The sequence below is a fragment of the Ambystoma mexicanum genome, chromosome 3q (assembly GCF_040938575.1).
Source record: "Ambystoma mexicanum isolate Mex_15411 chromosome 3q, UKY_AmexF1_1, whole genome shotgun sequence".
Classification (NCBI taxonomy): Eukaryota; Metazoa; Chordata; class Amphibia; order Caudata; family Ambystomatidae; genus Ambystoma; species Ambystoma mexicanum.
This window is the reverse complement of record NC_090926.1, coordinates 854,236,422-854,261,494: the sequence shown is the minus strand read 5'-3', so window position 1 is coordinate 854,261,494 and position 25,073 is coordinate 854,236,422. Positions and strand designations below refer to the sequence as shown.

At 49.3% G+C, this 25,073-nt stretch overlaps 1 protein-coding gene across 3 annotated transcripts in view; it reads left to right on the top strand.

Annotated features, from left to right (window-relative positions):
• TRIM25 (tripartite motif containing 25) overlaps positions 1 to 25,073 on the top strand; it is an 828,971-nt gene that overhangs the window by 689,047 nt on the left and 114,851 nt on the right. For all 3 annotated transcript variants that reach the window (XM_069654946.1, XM_069654947.1, XM_069654945.1), the window contains one exon: positions 17,109 to 17,189. In XM_069654946.1, the coding sequence (XP_069511047.1) occupies positions 17,109 to 17,189 (81 nt within the window). The remainder of the gene's footprint in view (positions 1 to 17,108; positions 17,190 to 25,073) is intronic.

Genomic DNA, 25,073 nt, shown 5'->3' with positions numbered 1-25,073 from the left:
GAAATTGCCTCTGGACCGGTAACACATTCCACTACTGAGGTGACTCTTATTGGTCCCGACGGCCATCGGGAGGGTGTTGTGTTTGATGTAATCAAGGCTCCACAGTTTCAGGTTATTCTTGTAATCCCTTGGTTAGAGACACATAATCCTCGAATTGATTGGCGAGCTAAGAGAATAGCCTTCCCGGATTGTACACAAACCTGCTACCCAGAAAACCTGAAGATTAATCTAGCATCTGTAACCTCTGCCTCCATGCAACTACCTCCGGAATACCAAGACGTTCAGGACGTCTTCCAAAAGGAACAGGCCAACACGTTACCTCCTCACAGATCGTACGATTGCCAAATCGATCTGGTGCCCGGTGCACAACCCCCTTGTAGCAGGATTTATGCCTTTACCGAACCTGAGAATCTGCATTTGAGACAATATTTGGATCAATACCTAGCTAATGGTTTTATTCGCCCGTCAAAGTCCCCGGCATCCTCGGCTTTGTTCTTCGTGCCCGAAAAAGAAGGCGACCTTAGAACTTGTATCGATTACCGCGCATTGAACCAGATAACGGTTAAAAACTGTTATCCTCTGCCTCTGATCCCTGAACTCCTTGACCAGGTGAAGGACGCTTGCATATACACCAAGTTAGATCTCCGGGGGGCTTATCATCTGGTACGAGTTAAAGAAGGCGACAAATGGAAAACTGCCTTCCGTACTAAATACGGATTATTCGAGTACCAGGTGATGCCGTTCGGATTGTGTAACGCGCCGGCTGCCTTCCAATACTTCATGAATGATGTCCTTCGGGAACTCATCGATGTTTGTGTTGTCGTATGTATATATCGATGACATTCTGGTGTACTCCTCTTCGGAATCTGATCACAGAAAACATGTCAGGGCAGTACTTGAAAAACTGCGCCAACACAAACTATTTGCTAAATTGGAGAAATGTGTTTTCCATACCACAGAAGTCGAGTTTCTAGGTTTCATCCTGACACCCAAAGGAGTCCGAATGGACTCAAGAAAAGTGGATGCCATCCTCAAATGGCCATCACCTAGCTCTGTAAAAGGGGTTCAAAGCATGCTCGGCTTTGCCAATTTCTATCGCAGGTTTATCCCGGAATTTTCACGCGTGGTACAACCCATTACTGCACTCTTGAGGAAAAATAAACGTTTTGAATGGCCTGAAGAAGCCGAGCAGGCCTTTCAGGATTTAAAAGCTAAGTTTACCTCCGCACATATATTGAAACACCCGCGTCCAGATCTCCCTTATGTCGTCGAGACTGACGTATCCAGCCTAGCCATGGGAGCTGTCCTGTCCCAAAGAGATCCCGAAACCAACCAACTACATCCCGTAGCATTTTGGTCCAGAAAATTCTCGGCACCCGAGGTTAATTATGCAATCACGGACAAAGAACTGTTAGCCATTAAGTCCGCTTTTAAAGCCTGGCAGCATTATCTACTTGGCGCTCGACATACCATCACAGTGATCACTGATCACCGGAATTTACAGTATTTGAAAACCGCCAAGGCTCAGTCATCACGGCAGCTCCGATGGGCTTTGTTTTTCGTTGAATTTGATTTCGTGATTACCTTTCGACCTGGCCCGAATTGGAATGGGAGAATCTGATACAAACTCAGAACCAGTACCAATAATTCCCGAATAGAGGATTCTAGGCATGACTTCGTTACAGACGCTTGAAGACATTCAAGCCAGAGTGAAACAACTCCTGGACCCTACAACCTTACAGGAATGGATACAAAAGGGATCAGACTTTACCATAGATAATGGTTTACCTTATTTCCAAGGAAGCTTATTCCTGCCACATAAGGAATTACACGAACTAGTTATTTCCGGTTATAATGATACATTAATAGAGGGACACCCCGGTATTGCCAAGACAGAGGAAAAGGTGAAACGACAATTTTGGTGGCCCTCTTGGCGAAAAGATGTTAAATCTTTTGTGATGTCCTGTGGTGTTTGCGCCCAAAATAAAAGTCAAAAGAAAAGACCAGCCGGTCTCCTTCAACCTCTAGACATACCACCAGCACCCTGGCACACCCTATCAATGGATTTTATTACGGACCTGCCTCCTTGTTCGGGGTACAATACTATTCTGGTAATTGTGGATTTGTTTTCCAAAATGGCCCACTTTATTCCTTTGAAAGGTTTACCTTCAGCTTCTGTCCTAGCCAAAGAATTCCTTGAAAATATTGTTCGGCTACATGGATTCCCATCTATACTAATCTCTGACCGGGGAAGCCAATTCATTTCCCACTTCTGGCGCAAATGTTGTCAAATGGTGCAGATCGACGTAAGATTATCGACCAGTCACCACCCCCAGACCGATGGTGTCATGCCTGCGCCATGGGCGCATCCATTTGCGCTCAATATGGACTATTTGTTTATCATTTATTTACAACAGACTCTTGGATCCATCTATATTTACTTTGGGGACTTTATTTCCCATTTGCGAGACTTTGGTGCTTTATTATTTTTTCCAACAAACTACGCATACCACAATGCACTTGGCTACAAGCATCGATTCCTGGCTGTTCCTATTGGTCATCAAAGGAACTACACCCCCCAGAAGCCCTAGGGATTTGCTCTGCTTCCACCAGCCCAGGAACAGAAAGGGAGGTGGCCGATTGCCTGCAGGTGTGCTTTGCCAGGTGCAACCAATTAGCCTGCCTCTGTGCTGGGCTAGGCAGTATATAAGGCTGCTGCCTGCAGTGGCTCAGCCTCTTGCATTGAGAGTCCTTCCTCCACCTTTCGCGTCTTTCTACGGATCTTTGTATGCTGTTTACCATCACTCCTGCTTGGATCCTGCCTTGCAGCTTGCTACACCCTGCTGCCTACAGCCCTAGCCTTCTGGGCTCCCTACCTCAGTCCAGCTCCTCTGGGCTTCCTGCCTTGCAGCCTGTTACACTTCGCTGCCTCCTGCCATTGCCTTCCAGACTCCCTGCCTCACAGCCCTGCTCCTCTGGGCTCTCCACATTGCAGCTGATCACGCTCTGCTGCCTTCCAGCTTCCGCCCTTGCCCTGCTGGGCTCTCCACATTGTAGCCGATCACGCTCTGCTGCCTTCCAGCCTCCGCCTTCGCCCTGCCGGGCTCTCCACATTGCAGCTGATCACACTCTGCTGCTTTCCAGCCTCAGCCCTTGTCCTCTGGGCTCCCTGCTCTGCAGCCTGCCTCACTCCGGTTGCCTACAGCCCTTGTCCTCTGGGCTTCCTACTTTGCAGCTTATCACGCTCCGCTGCCTTCTACCTACCTTTTTCTGTTGGGTTCTCGGCCTAGCAGCGCTCTACAGTCCTCTGCAGCCTTCTACGTTCAGCGGCCCTGCCCTTCAGGGTCTACTCATTGCTGCCCGGCCCTTCTGGGTTCCTTGCCGTGCAGCCTGCTTTACTCTGCTGCCCTAAGCCCTTTTCCTCTGGGCTCTCTACCTTACAGCCCTGTTCCTGTGGGCTTACTTATTGCTTTCCTGCTCCTCTGAGCTCTCCACCTTGTACCTTACTGTCCTCTGCTATCCTATCCTGTTACACGACTTTCCCTTCATTTCCTTCTGCTAGTTTGCTATCACCTCCTTTCCTGGATTTGTCTGTAGTATCTTCTCTTGTACTGTTTGTAGACCCTTTTGTACAGAGCTTGTCTGTTGGTTCCCATCAGTCAACCTCTGCCCCTTCCCTTGTTTCGTTTCTACATTACAGACACCCATAGCTGCTGTTCCAAGCCATGAGCAAACAGCGTGGGCCTCTGTTATAGCAAACTGTGTAGAAGGCTAGAGTATTTCCTAAGGTTCGTGGAATACTCTTTTCCTAGATCTGCATACACCCCAAGAGGGAATTAATTCTGTACCTTTTTCCCTTGCTACTCTGGCCTACTCTTTGTTCTCTTTCCTCTCTGCTGTGTGTGTACTTATCTGTCCACTTTATATTGGCACAACCGCCCAAACCCTTTCTGGGTGTCTTGTGCTACTCTTAATAGAGTGCCATCCCTGACAGAATGCAAGAGCCAAAAATTTCTTGTTCCATAGGCCGGAAAGGCACACTCAGACCAAAGATGCTTTCCTTTCGAGTTAAGAAACCTTTGCATAAACCTATGGTTTCCCTAAAGACAGCAAACAAGAACCTTAGTCTAAAGGACAGTCTCGCCTTATTAAACAAAGATTTACAAGCACGGTACTATACTCACTGGCTAGCTGACCCTTCTTCCATTTACAATTATTATGACATTTGCGACTATGATCCGCAGTCCTTATCTGTTGCAGAGCTACAGCAAGATAATGAATTCTTACAGATCTTGTTAGACCAAACAGTGAAAAACTCTCCTGCGTCTTCTGACAAGCCTTCGAATACCGCAACAGCTAAGGATATATCACTCATTGTGGGAGACTCTAAACCAGAATACGCTGTTGCCAGAGTGATATGCGCAAGATCAGCTTGGCAAGCACCCCAGAATGCTGGAAAACCTTATTTGACAGGACAAGGCAGTCATTATCCTGAGGTTTGTGCATCTGGTCCTGGGTACAAAAGACCTATACTAACCATCGGTTGTCTAAATGCTTCCACAGTATCTACTAACCACAATAACCCTAAGGTCAGTCTTCCCATTGCTGCAACCGAATTTTCTACCACACCAGCTTCTGAAGCTTTAGATCAAACAAATGATACTTACCTGCTACAAGAACAACTCCTACGCCTTAAAAGAAAGACCGAAGACCTCTATGATGACTTTGTTTATTTGCATTATCAGAATCTTATGAAGGGACACAAGTTACCAGACCATCTGACACTATGTCCAACACCTGACATCTTATCTTTAGAGATCGACATGATAAGGCCTGGAATTGCCACGCAGAAAAGGATACAGACTTATACCAAGCAGATGGAAGACCTAAATGTAGCATATTTATCCCTTCTAAAGACTGACACAGCTCTTTCACCTTCCAGCCACAGTAACTCAGGTTGTTGTCCTGACAGAAAAGAATTAACTCTTCCGGTGGTTCAAATCACTCACACAGCCATAACACCACAAAACAAGGGTGGTCTTCTAATTGGAGATCCCTCTGAGTCAAAGGATGGTTCCGCCCTCACCCTTGCCTATTGTCCAGTACTCACACTTACAACCTCTTCTGAAATGACAACGGCAGCTGAAGAGACTGGCGCAGTTCACACCGAGCATGCTGAGTTGGCAAGCGGGGCTTGCCAAATTGTGGCTGTGCTATCAGACAACACTCTTGAGCAATCAACATCTTCAGTTTCTGCGATACCCCCTGAGTCGCCAGTGGTTGTGGTACCCGATCTACCAGTAGTTGCAACACCTGAACTGTCTGTAGCTGCTACAGCACCCAAACTTCCAACTGCAATTCATGATCTTCCTGCTGCTGTGGCTCCTAAACTCCCTGCCACATTTGAGACTCCTGAAGTCCCTGCTGCAAATCTTGAGGTTGCTATAGCTACTGTGATTCCTGAAGCTACCGCTATTTCTGATGCTCCCGATGCCCAGATTTCTACTTCCTTCGCAGCTGTGCTCGCTGCAGCAGAATCCTCTGCTACACAACCTGATCCCGCAGCACCTTCTCTTCCTGATCCCACATCCGCCATGCTAACTGTTGCAAAGTCAGCGAAGAGTTTCCCTGTTAAGACTACTGCTCCAGTGGTTCCTGCTGGTGTATCTATAGCACTAAGACTGCCAGACTCTACTCTACCAGTCTCAGGTGCGTTCCAGCCCGCTGGTTCTCTCATGGCACCCACACACCCAGTTGCTACAGCCTTGATACTCTCTACAGCCATTCAAGATCTCACTGCTGCTGTAACCTCTGAACTGTCTACTAATCATGGGAAAACCGCCGCTGTGACTCCTGAACTCTCTGCGGCTAACCCTAACGTTGTCATTGCTGCTCCGGATGTCTTGGAAAACCTTCCTAAAGCTACCAACTCTGCTGTACCTATGGCTCCACTTTCCAGCATCATACTGTTGCCCGTCAAAGCAAAATCTATCATGGAGCCTGCAGCAGTTTTTCGCAGTTCCTCTCTTCATGCACACACAGTTGGGGTCTGTGTTCCAAAGACTTCGTCTTTTCTTATTTCTACATCAAAAGTTCAGAACATTGGTACTGTCTCCGTCATTCAAGACTTTCACCTTGCAACCCGTTTCTAGTGCTTCATGATGTGCCTTTTTGGATTAAGACTCTTGTACGGTGTGACAGACATTTTTCTTGTAGGTCGGTCTTCAGGGAGCCTGGAGAGGGGCATACTGTCATGCCTGCGCCATGGGCGCATCCATTTGCGCTCAATATGGACTATTTGTTTATCATTTATTTACAACAGACTCTTGGATCCATCTATATTTACTTTGGGGACTTTATTTCCCATTTGCGAGACTTTGGTGCTTTATTATTTTTTCCAACAAACTACGCATACCACAATGCACTTGGCTACAAGCATCGATTCCTGGCTGTTCCTATTGGTCATCAAAGGAACTACACCCCCCAGAAGCCCTAGGGATTTGCTCTGCTTCCACCAGCCCAGGAACAGAAAGGGAGGTGGCCGATTGCCTGCAGGTGTGCTTTGCCAGGTGCAACCAATTAGCCTGCCTCTGTGCTGGGCTAGGCAGTATATAAGGCTGCTGCCTGCAGTGGCTCAGCCTCTTGCATTGAGAGTCCTTCCTCCACCTTTCGCGTCTTTCTACGGATCTTTGTATGCTGTTTACCATCACTCCTGCTTGGATCCTGCCTTGCAGCTTGCTACACCCTGCTGCCTACAGCCCTAGCCTTCTGGGCTCCCTACCTCAGTCCAGCTCCTCTGGGCTTGCTGCCTTGCAGCCTGTTACACTTCGCTGCCTCCTGCCATTGCCTTCCAGACTCCCTGCCTCACAGCCCTGCTCCTCTGGGCTCTCCACATTGCAGCTGATCACGCTCTGCTGCCTTCCAGCTTCCGCCCTTGCACTGCTGGGCTCTCCACATTGTAGCCGATTACGCTCTGCTGCCTTCCAGACTCCGCCTTCGCCCTGCCGGGCTCTCCACATTGCAGCTGATCACACTCTGCTGCTTTCCAGCCTCAGCCCTTGTCCTCTGGGCTCCCTGCTCTGCAGCCTACCTCACTCCGGTTGCCTACAGCCCTTGTCCTCTGGGCTTCCTACTTTGCAGCTTATCACGCTCCGCTGCCTTCTACCTACCTTTTTCTGTTGGGTTCTCGGCCTAGCAGCCCTCTACAGTCCTCTGCAACCTTCTACGTTCAGCGGCCCTGCCCTTCAGGGTCCACTCATTGCTGCCCGGCCCTTCTGGGTTCCTTGCCGTGCAGCCTGCTTTACTCTGCTGCCCTAAGCCCTTTTCCTCTGGGCGCTCTACCTTACAGCCCTGTTCCTGTGGGCTTACTCATTGCTTTCCTGCTCCTCTGAGCTCTCCACCTTGTACCTTACTATCCTCTGCTATCCTATCCTGTTACACGACTTTCCCTTCATTTCCTTCTGCTAGTTTGCTATCACCTCCTTTCCTGGATTTGTCTGTAGTATCTTCTCTTGTACTGTTTGTAGACCCTTTTGTACAGAGCTTGTCTGTTGGTTCCCATCAGTCAACCTCTGCCCCTTCCCTTGTTTCGTTTCTACATTAGACACCCATAGCTGCTGTTCCAAGCTATGAGCAAACAGCCTGGGCCTCTGTTATAGCAAACTGTGTAGAAGGCTAGAGTATTTCCTAAGGTTCGTGGAATACTCTTTTCCTAGATCTGCATACACCCCAAGAGGGAATTCATTCTGTACCTTTTTCCCTTGCTACTCTGGCCTACTCTTTGTTCTCTTTCCTCTCTGCTGTGTGTGTACTTATCTGTCCACTTTATATTGGCACAACCGCCCAAACCCTTTCTGGGTGTCTTGTGCTACTCTTAATAGAGTGCCATCCCTGACAGATGGTCAGACCGAGAGGACAAATCAGACCCTTGAATAGTAGTTTGGGTGTATGTTACAGCAATCTGAAAGCAACTGGAAAGACATTCTTTGGATAGCCGAATACGCATATAATAATTCGGTACACTCTGGAACTGGCCACAGTCCTTTTTATACTTTGTTTGGGCATCACCCTCGAACCTCAAACCTTGACTCACCTCAGAACCTCGGAATGCCTGCAGTAGAACATCTGCATTCTACAATTACCCAAGCCTTCAAAGAGGCAACTACGCATTTACAACAAGCCAAGAGAAAATACAAGGAGAATGCTGATCTACATCGGAGTAAAGCACCTCCGTATCAGACTGGGGATCAAGTGTGGTTAGCTACCAGACATTTACCACTCAAAGGGCCTCGAACTTTTAACCCAAAATATCTGGGACCTTATTCTATTACGGCAATAATTAACCCAGTGCTGTTAAACTTGATTTACCAGCTAGTATGCGAATTCACCCTGTTTTTCATGTGTCACTTCTGAAACCAGTGGTATCCGGAACCCGACTACTCAAACCTCCAGAACCTATTCTAATAGATGGGGAGCCCGAATTCGAAGTGAAGAACATTTTAGACTCAAAAATGTTTAAGTCAAAACTGTTCTACCTAATTGATTGGAAGGGGTACGGACCTCAGGAGAGGTCGTGGGAACCCAGCGACCATGTGCATGCACCTCGATTAGTCAGGAAATTCCACCGACTCTTCCCAGACAAACCAAAACCCCCGGAGGGAACAACCTTGGGAGGGGCCTTGGCGGGGAGTGCTGTCATGATGCCCGCTCCCGGGGAGCCGGTTCAAGCCCTGCGTCCCCGAAAGCGGACATCCAGTCCCCAAGGAAGGACCCAGCAACCCCATATAGGGGCCCTTTGGACAGTGTCCTGGCGCCTATGGCGCCAGGCTCATAAAAGACATCAGTCCTGGCACCATAGGCACCAGGCTCATTATGGGAGTGCTTGGGTGCACTTACCTGATGCAGACCATGCTGCAGGATCCTGGCCTCCTTGAGGCCTGAAAGAACTACTTTACCTGTGGGACTAATTTACCATCCGGGCGTGGTCGGGGAAGGATACATACCTGATTGGAGGAAGGATACATACCTGGAACTTCTTCCAAGGCTATTTAAACCCCACCGAACAGCCACACGTGCTTCGCGTTGTTCTGCATCTAGCAGCTGGACGCTCACCGTGTCTGCTCCTGCATCCTGACTTCTGCCACGCCTGCCAGCATCCTGGATCACCTGCAAATGAAGAGAAGAAGAGAACAGAAGAAGGAAAAGTCCTTACCTGCTAAATCCGCATCCCGGAGACATCTCGCCGACAATCCTGAAAAGGAAGACTTTAATTTAAAAGCTCATCGCGTCGATCGCTGCAGCGCCGCATTCCACTCACCTTTACAGGGCGCCTCCATGTTCAGCAGCGATCATCCGGATTCGCAGTCACGCCCCAGCGCCTAGGGAGAAAAAGACCAGAACAAAAGGTGAGAGAGAGAAGGGAATAAGGAAAGCTAAATCTCCATGTTAAGACTTACCTGTTGATTCATTCCCTCTTCATTTCGGGTCCGCGCCGCATCCTGGCATTTCCGGACCCCGGCCACTAAGGGGAAAAAGAGACATCAGCGTTAATGAGCGAATGAAAAGACATTACCAAAAAACACTCATTAAAGACTTACCTGATTTCTACAAGGATTTCACCTCTCATCTCGGGTCGGTGACTGTTCCCCGGCATTCCGTACCCCGGCCCCTATGGGGAAAAAGACACTAGCATTAGTACATTAATGCATGGACACAAGGGGAACCTCTTATCAAAAAACTTACCTGGAAGCCAAGCAAGTTTAGTTCTCACCAATCCGAAAATCCAGTGAAGTAACTGGATACCAACGTGCCCCTGCATCAGAAGCAGGATGGAGAGCTCGTCCTTCCAGACCCAGGTGAGACGCTACGAGAAATCACAGAAGGGTTTCGAGGAGGGTGAGAGGGGTGAGAGGGGAAAGTGGGAGGCCGATTGCATTACCCCGCAGACAGATAATCCCCTATTTTCACCTACAGAAGGATACTTCTGCGAGCCAGGTAAGCCAGATTTGGGGGCCCGGTCCAGTCCGTCTTCCGAACCCTGCGCATCACCTTAGAAGAGGTCACAGCAGCGCGAACCAGGCCAGCGCCTCTGTGGGAGTCAGGTGAGCGTAACAGGTACACACACTGTGGCCGCATGGACTTAGCAAAGAATTAATGAAAGGGCTCTTCAGAACTGTTGCCCAGTGTGCAAGGCTGCCCCTTCTTTGGAACTCACCACTGTTCTTACCAGGTAAATGCAAGCCCTGTTTGAGCCTATGCATAAGACTCACATGAAGTTAGTCTCCTGGTAAATGGTGTTCCTGGTGGCCATCAACACTGTGAGGAGAGTGATTTCCAAGCGTTGTCCATGCAGGCTCTTTACCTAACTACACCAACCCGACGTTTTTCAGCCTCCATACGGCACCCGCTGAAAATTCCCTCCATTCTTTAGATGTGATGAAGGCACTTAAATATTACATAGACCACGCAAGATATTTTTGAAAATCTTAACAGCTGTTCATTGCCTATAGACCCAATGGTGCTGGCAAGAGCCTCTCTAGTCTCCATTTCCAGATGGCTGTCGGCGTGTATTGCCTTTTGTCATAACCAAGTCAAAAGACCACTGGGTGGGCAGCTAGAAGCACACAATGGGCCTCATTACGAGTCATGCCGGTAAGGGAAAAATGATGCCGGTATGTAAATACCAGCATCATTTAACGTTCCGTAGCATTTTGACCCGCAAACCCGGTATGAACGGCACCGTTATTTACGGTGCCGCTAATAGCGGCATAGGCGTGTACACGCGCCTCTTCAGGTAGTAAATACCGGCATGCCGGTAATAGGGGGTAATCACAACCCATGCAAACATGCAAATACCGGCATCGCGAACACGGTAACAACGGGGCTGCATGATGCCGGAAAAACAGGCATTGCGGACCACCCGCAAACAGCAACCAAGATACAAGGCAGCTGCCACAGGTGCACACAATCCCCACGGTGGAGTCAAAGGAGGCTGCGCCAGTATGAACTGAGCACACCCACACACCACAACCCCCCCCAGGTGTAGGAAATGCAGAGTGGGCCAGTACAAAAGGAGCACACCCACACACCACAATCCCCCCCTCCCAGGTGTAGGCAATGCAGAGTGGGCCAGTACAAAAGGAGCACACCCACACACCACACCCCTTCCTACACCAAAATGCTACCACTAGCATTTGCAATCCTGGCGCAGGAGGACATGCCTATACTGCTACAACTACAGCAACAACAACAACAACAGCAGCAAGAACAGCAGCAAGAACAGGCAGCACAGAGGAGACGCAGGAGGAGAAGGAGGGTGAGACAGGCCCAGCAATTACCACCAGCGCAGCCACCAGCGCCTCGTAGGCAGCCACCAATCCCTCGCACCAGACCCAGCCCATTCAACCTAACCCCTGAGCAGATCCACACCCTGTACCGGTTGGACCGTGACACTATCACCACCATAGTGGACATGATACAGAACGACATTGCCAGCCACATACAAATACGCACTGCCATCCCCCCACTACTGAAGGTGGTGTCTGTGCTACACTTCCTGGCCACAGGCACCTACCAACACACAGTGGGCCAGCTGCATGGCATTTCACAACCACTATTCTCACGCATGCTGAACCAAGTGCTGGATGCCCTCCTGAAGCACGCAAGCACCCACATATCCCTACCACGGACTGCCCAGGAGATAGCCGAAACCAAAGTAGGCTTCCATGCACTGGCAGGCATGCCCAATTGTGTCGGTGCCATCGACTGCACCCATGTGGAATTGGTAGTCCCCCATGCCACAGAGGCGGTGTACCGCAATCGCAAGCAATACCACTCCATCAATGTGCAAATGGTATGTGACTCCAGCAAGATCATCACTCATTGCTGCGCCCGATTTCCTGGATCCACACATGATGCCATGGTACTGCGCAACTCCACGCTACCCCGTCACATGGAGTGACATGCTGGACCACATGCCTGGCTGCTCGGTGAGTTGCACAACAGGCCCATGGCCATGCTGTGGGATACTCATGTGTGTGGATGCAGAAGAGGGGGATAGTACACCTGGGTGGGAAAGGGGGGGGATGATAGTACACCTGGGTGGGAAAGGGGGGGATAGTACACCTGGGTGGGAAAGGGGGGTGGGGAATAGTACACCTGGGTGGCAATAGCCAGTGAGTGTAGAATGAATGCAGAGCTAAACACTCCTCACCTGACACAGCCAAACTGAAAATGACACATCACTGGGCCACATATCACAAATGATGCAAATGGATGACAACAAGTAAGAGGCATAACCAGGCCACCATGGTGATGGCAAGCAATGCATGACTGAATAGGATGGCAACTGTGCCAATGCGGCCAGTGTGACCATGCATAGCAAACAGTATACTGCATGATTTGGAGGCTAAACATTGTCGCACTGCCACGGCACATCTGCCTCAGCATGCATGCTTACACCCTGCATCATCTATTCAACCCCATCCAGTGTTCCACACCTCTTTACAGTATACATTCCATATAGGTGACTATTTGGTACACGTACAGGGACATGTGCATGCTCACACCTAATAACTGCTGCCATGACCGTGCTCCCTGAAGGTGTCAGTTCAGAGTGACACACACCTATTTGTATCTGCTTGCAGGTGATGGAGGATATCCCTTGAGGCCGTGGCTACTTACCCCTGTGAGGAACCCGCAGAACAGCCATGAAGAGGAGTACAATCGTGTGCACACTCGAACCCTGTTGTGATTGAGCAGACCTTTGGCCTGTTGAAGGCAAGGTTCCGCTGCCTAAGCAGGTCTGGTGGGGCACTCCTGTATAGGCCTGAGAAGGTGGCAAAGATCACCATGGCCTGTGTCATGCTGCACAACATGTGCGTCCGAAGGAATGTACCACTGCCACCTGACATTGACATGCATGGCCCGGGTGAGGATGAAGGGGATGGAGATGGAGGCGAAGGAGCCCCCCTGCCAGTACGTGATGCACGGGACGGCCATGCTGTACGCCAAGCACTGATTGACGAATACTTTTAAGACACAGGGACCATGAATGACTTTTGTCAGTCAGACACTGGGCCAATGTGAACATGCACAAAGGGAATGTTGTAGTTTGGACACTGAACACCGTAACACATTAAATGGATGCACACCAAAAATTACAATGTCCAGCCAGGGATTGTTCTCCAGAAAACTTGTGTATTATATGAAAGTGCAAAACTGTGCCCACTCCCCCCTCCCACAATCCCAAAACAAACTCCCTCACCCACCCCACAGATCCCAAATGTCCCCATGTGCGCAACAAACAGTGTTGCCTTCACCACTGTTACTCCTCACATTTTTTCCAATTTTCAGAAAGTCACTTTTTGGCGACTTTAGGGTCTGGGGGTTCCATGGCCATGCGCTCCTGCGCGTTAAGCGCACAGGTCTAGATTGAACAGAGGTGGAAGGTGTTGACGTGGTGGATGTGTCAATTGTCAATCCCCTTGCAGACCCATAGTGTGGCTGCTGCACTTGCCTGATGTTGGCTAGTAGAGCCTCGGTCAGTGACCCCATGCACTGCCTGAATGCAGACGTGGACGCCTCCACGGCAGCTGTATTTGCAGCAATGGCCGTGGCTATGGCCTTCATGGCCTCATTACCGGCAACGACCTGTTGCCGCATAATCTGCAGCATCTCGTCTTGGCGGGCCTCCACCCTTGCAAGACGTACCTCAAAGGTGGTTTCTGTCGCAGGTGTACCGGTGGCTGGTGGGGTGGTGGAAGGCAGGGTGGTGGAAGGCAGGGTGGTGGAAGGCTGGGTGGTGGCAGGCACCTGCGTGGGGCCCTCGTCCTGGGCACTGTCGTCTGCGAAAATGCCGATGTCCGAACCTCCTAGGTCAGAGTCATGGAGCCATGGGTCATCCAAGCTCTCTGTCTCCACAGGGTGATCTTTGCAAGACGTACCTCAAAGGTGGTTTCTGTCGCAGGTGTACCGGTGGCTGGTGGGGTGGTGGAAGGCAGGGTGGTGGAAGGCAGGGTGGTGGAAGGCTGGGTGGTGGCAGGCACCTGCGTGGGGCCCTCGTCCTGGGCACTGTCGTCCGCGAAAATGCCGATGTCCGAATCTCCTAGGTCAGAGTCATGGATACATGGGTCATCCAGGCTCTCTGTCTCCACAGGAGGCAGGGGGTGCCAATGGGTGTTGGGCTGGGCAATCCCAAAGATTCTTCGGCCTCTTCGACCACCTCTGTGGACACGACATCCGTGGTGGCCGGTGGTACAGCTGGCACTATCGCAGCAGGTGCACCCTGCAGAGATGATGCCTTGTGTGGCACACTGGGAGTGGTCGCAGGCAAATTTTCAGAGGAGGGGGTTGCGGTGGCCCTGGTCCCCTTGCGTGCACTGGATGTGCTTGACTCCCTGTCCTGGGTTCCACCTTCCTCATCGGTGCCTGGGGGATAGAAGAGATGCAGGTCATCAGTGAGATTGCCAAATGGCAGCTGTGATTTGTTGCAGTGTAATATCTTGATACATTCAGGCATGATTTCATTTCTGTTGTGTGGCATTTGGTGTACTGAGGGGACATGTTGGCAATGATTGCATGGCTGGTGGCACTGGATTGTCTAAGTGGGGGGGGGGACATGGGCCTGGATGGGTCATGTTGCACCTCTGTTGGGTTTACATATTTCACGCAGCATGCATGTGGTGCAGGGGGTGGCAATCAGTATTCTGTTGGTGAGTTGATGTTGCCTTGGGTAAAGGAATTGCCTTGCCTAATCGGACTCCCACCTCACTTGTGTCACATCATGTTTTGTTATTGGTGGATGTGATGGTTCACTCACCTTCCTCTGTTGTGGTAGCTGCCCCGAACTCCTGCTCTCCGATCCCCTCTATGGATTCTGGATCGATGAATCCACTTGCAATCTCCTCCCATGTGGTGAGCTTAACAGGGGAGTGTGGGCCACCGCCTGTCGCCATTGCGGCCCTCCGGTTCTCCGCAAGGATCTTCCGGACACGGAGTCGGAGGTCGTCCCAGCGCTTTCTGCAATCCCGGACACTCCTTGGGGTGCACCCCACTGCTGTTACCCTCTGCGCAACCTCCTGCCACACCTGTTTTTTACGCGTTTGGGCCGCATGCTTCAGGTCCGTGCTTCGGATTATGTCAGCATGCTGTTGTACTGTGTCCGCTAGTATTGTCAATTCTGCATCTGAAAAGCGCTGCTTCCTCTTCCTTTGTGAGCTTTTTCCAGTGGCCTTTGACATCCTGGTTGTGTTTTGGCACTCAACAACACGGGTGTAGTGGTAGTAATGGAGGATGGCAATGGATTGTGTTTTTAAAGATGGCCGCTGGCCCATTTCCCGTTCCTGCGCAATGACGTAATTTCCGGGTCTGTTTTTTGCGAACACGGTAATAACATGACGGTATTACCGTGCCGGTATTTACGGGTTAGTGTGAGGCAGTAGCGCAATGGGCGGGCCCCGCGATGCCGGTATAGGGGGCTTGGAGGCCCTTTACCGGCATGCCGGTATTGCCACTACCGACATGGGGGAACGCGCGTGCTCGCGCACTCGTGATGACCCGCAATTAGCGGGTTCATACGTGCACGGACACGCTCATTCCGGCATGCCGGTAATGAACCCGGTTTTACCGGGCAACTCGTAATGAGGCCCAATATTAGAGCTATGTCCTCTACTATAAATGTCTTGTCCGGAGTGCCATTGCTGGACATTTGTAGGGTTGTAACTTGGCAGTCTCAGCATTTCTTTATTAAATTCTACTGTATCAACAAGAGCTCAGCGAAGAGTCCATGGTGAGACTGGCAGCCATTCAAAGCTTGTTCTCCTAAGGTGAGCTACAATTCCTCCTCCCATTCTGCTCAACAGCTTGCAATTCTATGAAAGATACAGTGCTAGAGAAGGATTAAGGTACTTACCTGTAATGCCTGTTCTCCATAATTCATATCTTTCATAGATTCACATACGACCCTGCCACCTACCCCGCAGGAGAATCCTCTTTGCAGTGTTCTTTGGGTAAAACTAATCTGAAGATGGCCTTGAGTGGTAGTACTAAGAGGGCCTATTGGATAAAGGGTAAACGATCCAAACTGAGTCTAATAAAACACCAAAGTGACTGCACTTCTTGCATTTTCATTGAACCTGCTTTATTATTTCTGAGGATTTTCAGCCTGACACAGGGAATAGTCAACCACATGTGAATCTATGAAGGATACCAATGCTGGAGAACAGTAGTTATAGGTTAGTAACTTTATCCTTCTGTTTTTCCCTGAGTTGTGGTTAAGTGGTTACTATTGGACTGTTTTTAAAATATTAGCCCTTAACCTGATGACATGCATGACAAATTGTCATTTTAAACAAAAGCTTACAGGCCACTGAAAACAAGTAGGCCATACTTTATTAACAGCCTGCGAGTAATGAAGACTAAAAAGTCCTAAAAGTAGGTACACTGCCACCAGCCATTCAAGGAAACATGCAATTGTAACAACATGTTACCAGGTAAGTAAAAAGGGGGATATGTTGTATCCCCGAGCACTCCACATAAGGTGGGGTGTGCTGGCTCACTATATAAAATGTAAAGGGGGATGAAAATCCCTCTTTACTGCTTGGGAACTGTAAGTCACCCAAGTACATGAAAGATAAATTAACAGGGAAGCCCATAGGGGCAACCCAGCCTAAGCCCAAAAGTTGTAGGAAACTATAACTTCAAGCATACACTATGGAGAGACATAAACCAGTCACCCTTCAAAAGAGTAAAAGACTAGGTGAGAGGGGAAAAAGAGTCCCCTTCACTTAAGGACAAGGTAAAATAGTTACAGTCAAAGTAAAAGGTTCTGGGGTTGACACAGGTTGGGACAATTTATCGTAGATATGAAAATCTTACCTAACAGTTAATAACATGTTACATCTACGTTTTCATTTTATGCACTTTCTTGACCTCAGAAAGGTGAAGGGCAAAGTCACTGTCATAGAAAATAAACCACCAACCTGAAATTACCAAACTTATAGGTGCAGCAAATTCTTCATAGCACTGGCCTATCTTGCCTACAAAATGTACCACAAAATGTAAATATTGTTATTAATGTGATGCAAAAATGTATTTCCCTTTCTTTGTAGATAAATCCCAGAAAAGCAACCCAGCTGACACGCCATCTTCACCCGATACCAATTTGAGATCTAGAGATGACTTCCTGAAGTGTAAGTACATTACTGTACTCTCTTTTTAGATAACTTTAACATTTGTGTAGTTAGGAACAGTTTAGAATGTGCCTACTTTGTGTTGTGTGTGGTGCTAACTGTGTCTGTATTTCTCCTGCATTTCCATCAGAAGGACTGTATGTATTGCGCACAAAAACTGATTTATAACATTAAAAAATAGTCTTAGCTGGGAGATGCTGTTTAAAGGTTCCACAGTGCTGGCTTCCAATTTTGTGCACACTTTAGGATTGTTTTATGTTGGGACTTACATTTCATTATTTACCATCAACTATCATTATAAAAACAGATCCAAGGTGGAAAGGGAGTCGTGATCTTAACATGAGTGGAGGTAGAATCCTGAGCACACCAATAAGAAGCAAATTCAACCTGAGGCACAAGATAGTAGAGTATGTCAGTGATGGAAAGGCTGCCCTGGACATGTGTTCGTACTAGGGGACAAATGCGTTTCAGAGCGATAACAGGATTGTGAAAGTTACTGCTTCTTTCTGGTTTAAATTATTTTTCATGTGTTCATATTTTAGGAATGTTCAGACGTTATGCACTTGAAAACACGGACATGGACTTTTGAACAGTTTACTTCAAAAGCTTGTTTAAAGTGAAAGGCTGCTCACTTTAGGCACACTCTCACGTGATTCTTTCTTTACCTGTTGCTGATTGTTGCTATAGGGCCTGATTCACAGAGCGTTTTCCAATGGGGTTGTGCCATTATAAAGCGCTTCTGTGAATCAGGCCCATAATGTTTAACTAGATGCAGTAAACACGAAGGCTGCGACTCCTGAGTGATAATAAAGCAGTTTCAATGAAAATATCAGACTCATTTTGGATCATTTACCCTTCAGCCGATGGGCAGTGTCCCCCTTAGCTCCACCCTTAGAGGCCATCATCAGATTCTTTACCACACGCTCACAGGTGGGAGTCCTCTCCAGAATTCCCCCTTTACTCAACAGTTTCTTACTCAATTCACTGATCTACAGCTACACATTTTATATCATTCTTCAGCAACAGATAAGTTGATAAAGTCTATTCCCATCTTACATGAGTATTAGATGGGAACAGACACTATCATCTTCCGTGACCTCTCTCGCCGTTACTCAGTAGGCAAGAGATCAAACATTTACGCCAGGGTGGTTTGAAAAGAACCGATTTCGTCTGGGGGTGAATCCTGTGGAGGAAGTTAGAAATGAACACGATACCAAAGTAAGTGTTCTTTTAAGTTCTTTATTGGCGGGCCCGTGTGGAGCAACCAGCAAACATAGCTGCCGTACAAAGCCTCTTCAACCGTCGACCGCTGTCTCACGAGCCAACTCAGAATGCAGAGAGAAAGCTCGTGAGACAGCGGTCGATAGACCCTTACAAATCATTACATATCTTCCCCCCTAAAAACTTTTTGAAACCAACAGACCGTAAAACCAAATCAAACATAACAAGCAAGCAAACAGGAACAATATGAACTAAGCTTCCCAAAAGTTCAGCAGAACAACCAAGAGAAAAACAACCAAAAACAAGTTATAAAAAATGCAATAATCCATTTAACGCACATAATCTTGCAACCACCCCGGTTCGCGCGTCACTATCTTTTGAGAACCCACTCCACTCCCCAAGACAACTCCTTGCCTAACACCTGGACACACAACACCATTAACATCTGTCCCACTGAGCACAGGCCCAGCCTCAACCGCTCTACCACCAAGCTGCTCTCCATCCTCACCCATAACACCATCACCTGCCACACCATCCGTGCTCACCGTCCTTGCCAACCTGCCCTTAGACCAAACCTCACCACCTTCCAGAATGACAACTCCCTCCCTCACGGCAGATATCCTTTTGGGACCAATAAACTTGCTCTCGACACACTTGTGCGTAAACCTGGGATTCTTTATGAGCACCCACTCTCCTACTCTCCAATCACGAACCTTGACACGCTCCCTCCCGTCAAACTGCTCTTTGTTGGTCCTTTGGCTTTCCATGATCAGCCTCATAATGGCATCTCTGTCCACTACAATCGACCCTGCCAACCCCAACCATCCTGGACAGAGTCAGGTTCCTGGTTCTCTGCCCTTGAGTGATGCAAACGGGGAAACCCCTGTGACAGAATGTGGAGTGGTCAAGTAACCCCATATCATGTGGTCCAGAACCTCCCTCCATGGCTGTCCCGTGCGCATAGCCAATTGAATCCTTCCCTTTATGTACCTTTTAGCCCTCTCCACAAGGCCATTGGCCCTGGGATGATACAAGGCCATCCTAGTATGTTCAATACCATAACTCTCCAGGAATTTCCTCATAAACACAGAGACAAACTGAATCCCATTGTCAGATACAATTTCTGAAGGACATCCTTCCCTCAGAAAAACTTTTTCCAAAAACAAAACAAATTCTTCAGCTGTTACCTCCCTGGCAGCCTCCCACTCTACACACTTGGAGTAGAAATGCACTAAAACAAAAATGTACCTGAAACCATCACCTAAACCTGCGACTGGTCCCAACATGTCTACTGCCAACTTTTGCCACGGTTGACCGGGGACAGTATTGGGAATTAGTGGAGTCTCCTGCACCACTTTGTTCTTATCGTTCATCTGGCAAGATACACAATCCTTAACAAACCTCTCCACCATCCTATCCATCCACAGCCACCAATAGCTGTTCCTCAGCCTTCTCTTTGTGGCTCCTTCACCAGGATGTCCCTGATGTGCTTATTCCAGCAAAGCAACTCTAACACCCTCTGAAGGTACAATACATATGCCCCTTCTCGACCTTCCCCCAATGATACTCAATTGCTCCTTGACCTCCTACCAAACCTCACATTTCTTTTCCAGTGCTTCCTTGCTGGGCCAACCTTCCACAGTCCACTCCTTTATACTCGGTAAATCCTTGTCCATGAGTTCTCCCTGTTCCCATTCCTCATGCCCAACACAAACCACATCCAGCTCAGCCACTACACACTCCTCGCTCTCTTCCACATTCACTCCTTCACCTTCCCCCACACCCCAGTGGGCATCCTAGAGAGACAATCCGCCACTATATTTTTCTTTCCTGGCAGATAACTCACATCAAAATCATAGGCATGTAATCCCAGACCCCATCTGCTTATCCTACGAGAACCTAAGGCCCATCTTCCACTGTCAAATAGTTGCACTAACGGCTTGTGATCGGTTCTCACAATGAATCTCCTGCCCCATAAGAAAAACCTGAAGTGATTGATGGCCCAATACATTGCTAGAGCCTCCCGCTCAATAACAGAATAATTTTCTTCAGCCCCTTTTAAAGTTCTAGATGCAAATGCTATCACCTTTTCTTTGTTATTATTCTCATACTGCATAAGGGTTGCACCTAAGCTCAATATGCTTGCATCCACTGACAAAATACTCCTGTCTCTCGGATCAAATTTTCCAATTGAGGGCGCCTCAGTTATCCCCTTCTTGATCTTGCAAAATGCCTCCTCACACCCAGCTGACCACTCAAATTTCACACCCTTCTTTAACAACACTCTTAAAGGAGTGGATATCACAGCAAAGTATTTTACAAATTTATGATAACACTCCGCTAAGTCCAGAAAAGACCTCAGTTGGTCCTTATCCAATGGACACAGTGCCGCCTTAACCGCATCCACCAACCTCAGTTTCGGTCTAATTCCATCACTCAACACTACATGACCCAAATATTCTACACTCTCCACAGCCAACTTACATTTCCTCCTCTATACAGACAAACCTGTATCTCCCAATATACTCAATACAACTCATCATGCCTCTCATTTGACTCAGCAAAGATTAATGTATCATCCTGAAAAATGATAACATTAGGCATGCCATCCATTACTATCTGCATGACCCTCTGGAAAACCGCTGCCGTCGATGCTAGTCCAAACGGCATGCAACAGTACTTGAAGGTCCCTTCAGTCGTCACAAACGCAGTTAAATGTTGGCAGTCTTCCGAAAGTGGCACCTGATGATAAACCTGAGATAAGTCCATCACAGAAAAACACTTTAGCATTGTTCAGCATTGACAGCTTTTCTGAAATTATTGGAAGAGAGTGACGATCCACCAATATGCTTCTATTTAGGTCCCTCAAATCCACACAAAGCCTGATTTCTCCATTGGCTTTCATCGCAATCACCACAGGAGACAGCCACTCTGACCCTTCGATTCTCTCAATGATCCCCTTCTGTAGGAAAGACTCTATTTCTACCTTCAACTTGTCTCTGAGGTGTTGAGGTACTGGCCTCACCTTATGCACCCTAGGAATCGCTTCCTTTTTAAGTTTGATTTTATGTTCAAACCCATTCAACCTTCCCAGATCCTCCGAAAACACATCAGGAAATTCCTTATCCCACTTGTCCCCAACCTCCGCAATGGTGATGGGAAACTTGGCGCTGGCTTGGATGCGGATGCCCAGCTTGCGTTGTTCGCTCCAGCCTAGGAGCAACGACCCTTCTTTGGTCACATATATGTTTGCATCACAGCTCCTTCCTTTGTACTTAATAGTTGCGGTGTACTTTCCCAAAACATCAATCTTGACATTTCCATATGTATATGGCTCAATCCTGTGCTCCTTTAACTGTTTAACATTCCCATTCATACACTTTTCAATGGTCTGTTTTGACATAATTGTCCAAGACGAACAACTATCCACCTTAATTGTCACAACTCTTCCATTCACAAGAAATATATCAATGGGTCCATTGCCACTGTTGAACGTGACCCCCACCTCTAAGACATGTTTCGCTTGGATATGGTTTGACCCCATGGAACTTTCTTCTTGCTCTGGACACTTTCCGCTAGCTTCAATATTTTCAACAGTGGAAGACTCTCGGCAAACCCTAGCAAAATGTCCCTTCTTTTTGCACTTCAAACAGTTCACATTCCTGGCTGGGCAGAACATGTTAGTGGAAATGTGACGATTGCTTCTGCACTTGTAACACTTTACTTCTCTTCCAGCGGTAAACTTCCTGTTACTCTTAATTGTAGCTACTTCGTTAACTTGCTTGTCGGGTTTCATGCTCAGCATATATTTGGAAGTTTGTTCCATGCCTCTGGCTATCTCCACTGCTTGTTCCAGAGGCAGGTCTTTGGATAACAATTTTTCTTGAACACGACTACTATTCGTACAGTGCACAATCTGGTCACGAATGAGCGAGTTGGTTAGTTATCCAAAATCACACGTGTGACTTAATGTCCTCAATGCTGCAATGAAGCTCTGAACCGGTTCGTGCAGTTCCTGGGCTCTTTCAAAAAACTTGTGCCTCTCAAAAGTAATGTTCTTTCTTGGTTCAAAATGACTCTGTAACTTCCTTTCTCCAGCATGGGGTCTGGCATGGATTCACATGCTCATGAATATTCCCCGTCGTCAGGCTGGGAATCCTCGGTAAAGAAAAAATCAGTATCAGTTTCGTTTCTGATCTGTCTTTCGTAGTAGTAACCAATCACTGATCTCTGCGTCATACTGACCACAGCCAATGACTGCCCTCTACCTAAGCCCCGCCTCTGGCAGCCATCTTCAGATTTTTACCGCACGTTCAAGTGTTGGGATACTCGTGTTATTGATCTCGAGCGTTAGTGCTATTTTTTCACGTTTTTTCTCAAAAAAACTTCTATTTTTCGGTCAAAAGAGCCTCAAGCTCCACCGTTTCTTCATCCGATCAACGGGGACCCGTGTCGGATTCGTCTACGCCCCTCAAGGGTGAAGATTTCGTCGAGCCACGCTTTTGGAGGACTCCAGAAGTTTCTCAGGCCCATCTCGGACATGGCCCAGGAGAAGGGAAGCTCGACGCCGGGAAAGCTGTTCAGGGTCTGCCCTGGATGCCAGCTTCAGAATGTCTTTAAGGAGGACGAACACTCCCTTTGTCTTTACTGCCTACATGAGGACAAGACGCACGTGGAGAAGGACTGGGCGTTTTGCGGCAATATGTCAGAGCGGACCATGAAGGACCGCCATCAACGTCTCGCCAACTGGCTGGAAGGGAAGAGCCCGTCAGGCGAGAAGAAGAAGAAGAAGTCCGAGCGGTCTTCTAAGACCTTTGAGGACGCCCCGGCGACGGGGGTCCAACACAAGGCCAAGCACCGCGAGTCCGCTGGCACCGGGAGCGCAGAACGGTCGGACTCTACGGGCGCCAGGCAGGGCGCATCCTCCCCGGCGCCATCAACCACGAGCCAACGCTCTGGTTCGGGTAAGAGGAAGGCTGAGCACCCGGCGAAGCTCCTGGAGAGACCCCGGTCGAGCTCGAAGGCCCCATCCGAGGGGGAGCGAGGCAGTGACCCTCCCCCCAAGGAGAAGGCGGTGAGCGCACCTAAGGTGGTGAAAGCCTTAATCCATCCGGCTAAGGCCTCTATCGAGACAGTCGCGGCGGCCCTGGCTCAGCCTGTGGAGGCTACACCAGTGGTGGCGACCTAGGGGCTCAGAGTCTCCCTGATACCGAGGAGGGAGTCCTCTTTTATGCCCATCGACATGACCCCCGTGAAACCTCCGACGGAGAAGAAAAAGGGGGGGCAGGAGGTCGTCGTGGATTCGGCCTCAACCTCTGAGGAAGAGCTGATCGAAGTCTTAAGCCACGGCGTTGGCGTGGAAGAAGACCAGCCCGTCGGGAGGGACCCCGACGTAGGAGACGACGATAACGTCGAGAGTGCCGACGGGGCCCGTCGGACTCCCCTCAACCAGTGCCGCAAGACAACTCGGCGGCCATTTTGTTGGCTATACAGTCCTTATGCTCGGAGATAAGGAGGAGACTGCCGTTACCACCAGCGGAGGAACCGCTCCTGACGGGGGACCCGGAGCCAGGCCCTTCTGGGAGCCCTCCCCCTAAGAGAAGAAGGATTCATCCTCCACCTCCTTTTCAGACATCGCGCCCTGTTCAGCCCTCCTCCCCGTCCATGACTCGTGGGGATGATACGGGGACTGACACGGACGCGACGGGTACGGACGACGAGGTTTACGACGAGGATCTGCCGTCGTCACCTCCCACCCGGGCTTCCCCGCCCGACGAGATTGGATCGTTTCACTCCATGATCGCCAGGGCATCCGAGCTTTTCCAGCTCTGCCCGGAAGAGAAGAAGAAGGAAGGTTTCCTTTATCAACGGCGTGAGGCCAAGAGGAAGACGGTCCTCTCTGTACCTCTACTGGACGATATTTGGGATGAGGGCCTCGCCCTCCTCAAGAACCCATCCACGACGCCGGCTAGAAGGGATCGGTACGAGAAGAAGTACCGGATCCCGGACGCGGCCCCCTTGTGCCTTCGGGCACAGCCGACCCCGGACTCGGTCGTCTCCGCGGCGGCCAGGAAGAAAGCGGGGGGGAGGGGGCAAGGCCTCTACGTCGACCTCCCCGCCGGACGGCGAGGGAAAGAAATTAGATACGATGGGACGCAGAGTCATCTCGTCTGCAGCGACGACGATTAAGGCGGCCAACGCCTTGGCTATCGTAGCCCGCTACGACAGGGAGTTGTGGTACAAACTGGCCCCCCTGCTGGACTTCCTATCGGATGACAAGAGGGCGGAAGCCCTAGAGATCTTGCAGGAAGGAGAGGTGGCGTCGGACCACGCCATTACGATTGCGACGGACATGGCTGACGCTGGATTTCGCCAGTTGGGCAACGGCGTGTGCCTTAGGCGGCGTGGATGGCTCAATGCTGCTGACTTCCGTCAGGACGTGCAGACCAGAGTCTTGGACATGCCGTTCGACGGAAACAACCTGTTTGGGAAAACAGTGGACGATTCCCTTCAAGCCATCAAGGCAGACACGGAGACGGCCCGGGCTCTTGGGGTTCTCCAGCAACGGCGACCGCCCTTTTGGAGCGGCGGAGGCAAACAGGGTGCCTCCAAAGGTTCCGGTGGCGGATTTTCCACCTACTGTCAAGCGGCCCGTTCGTCGTC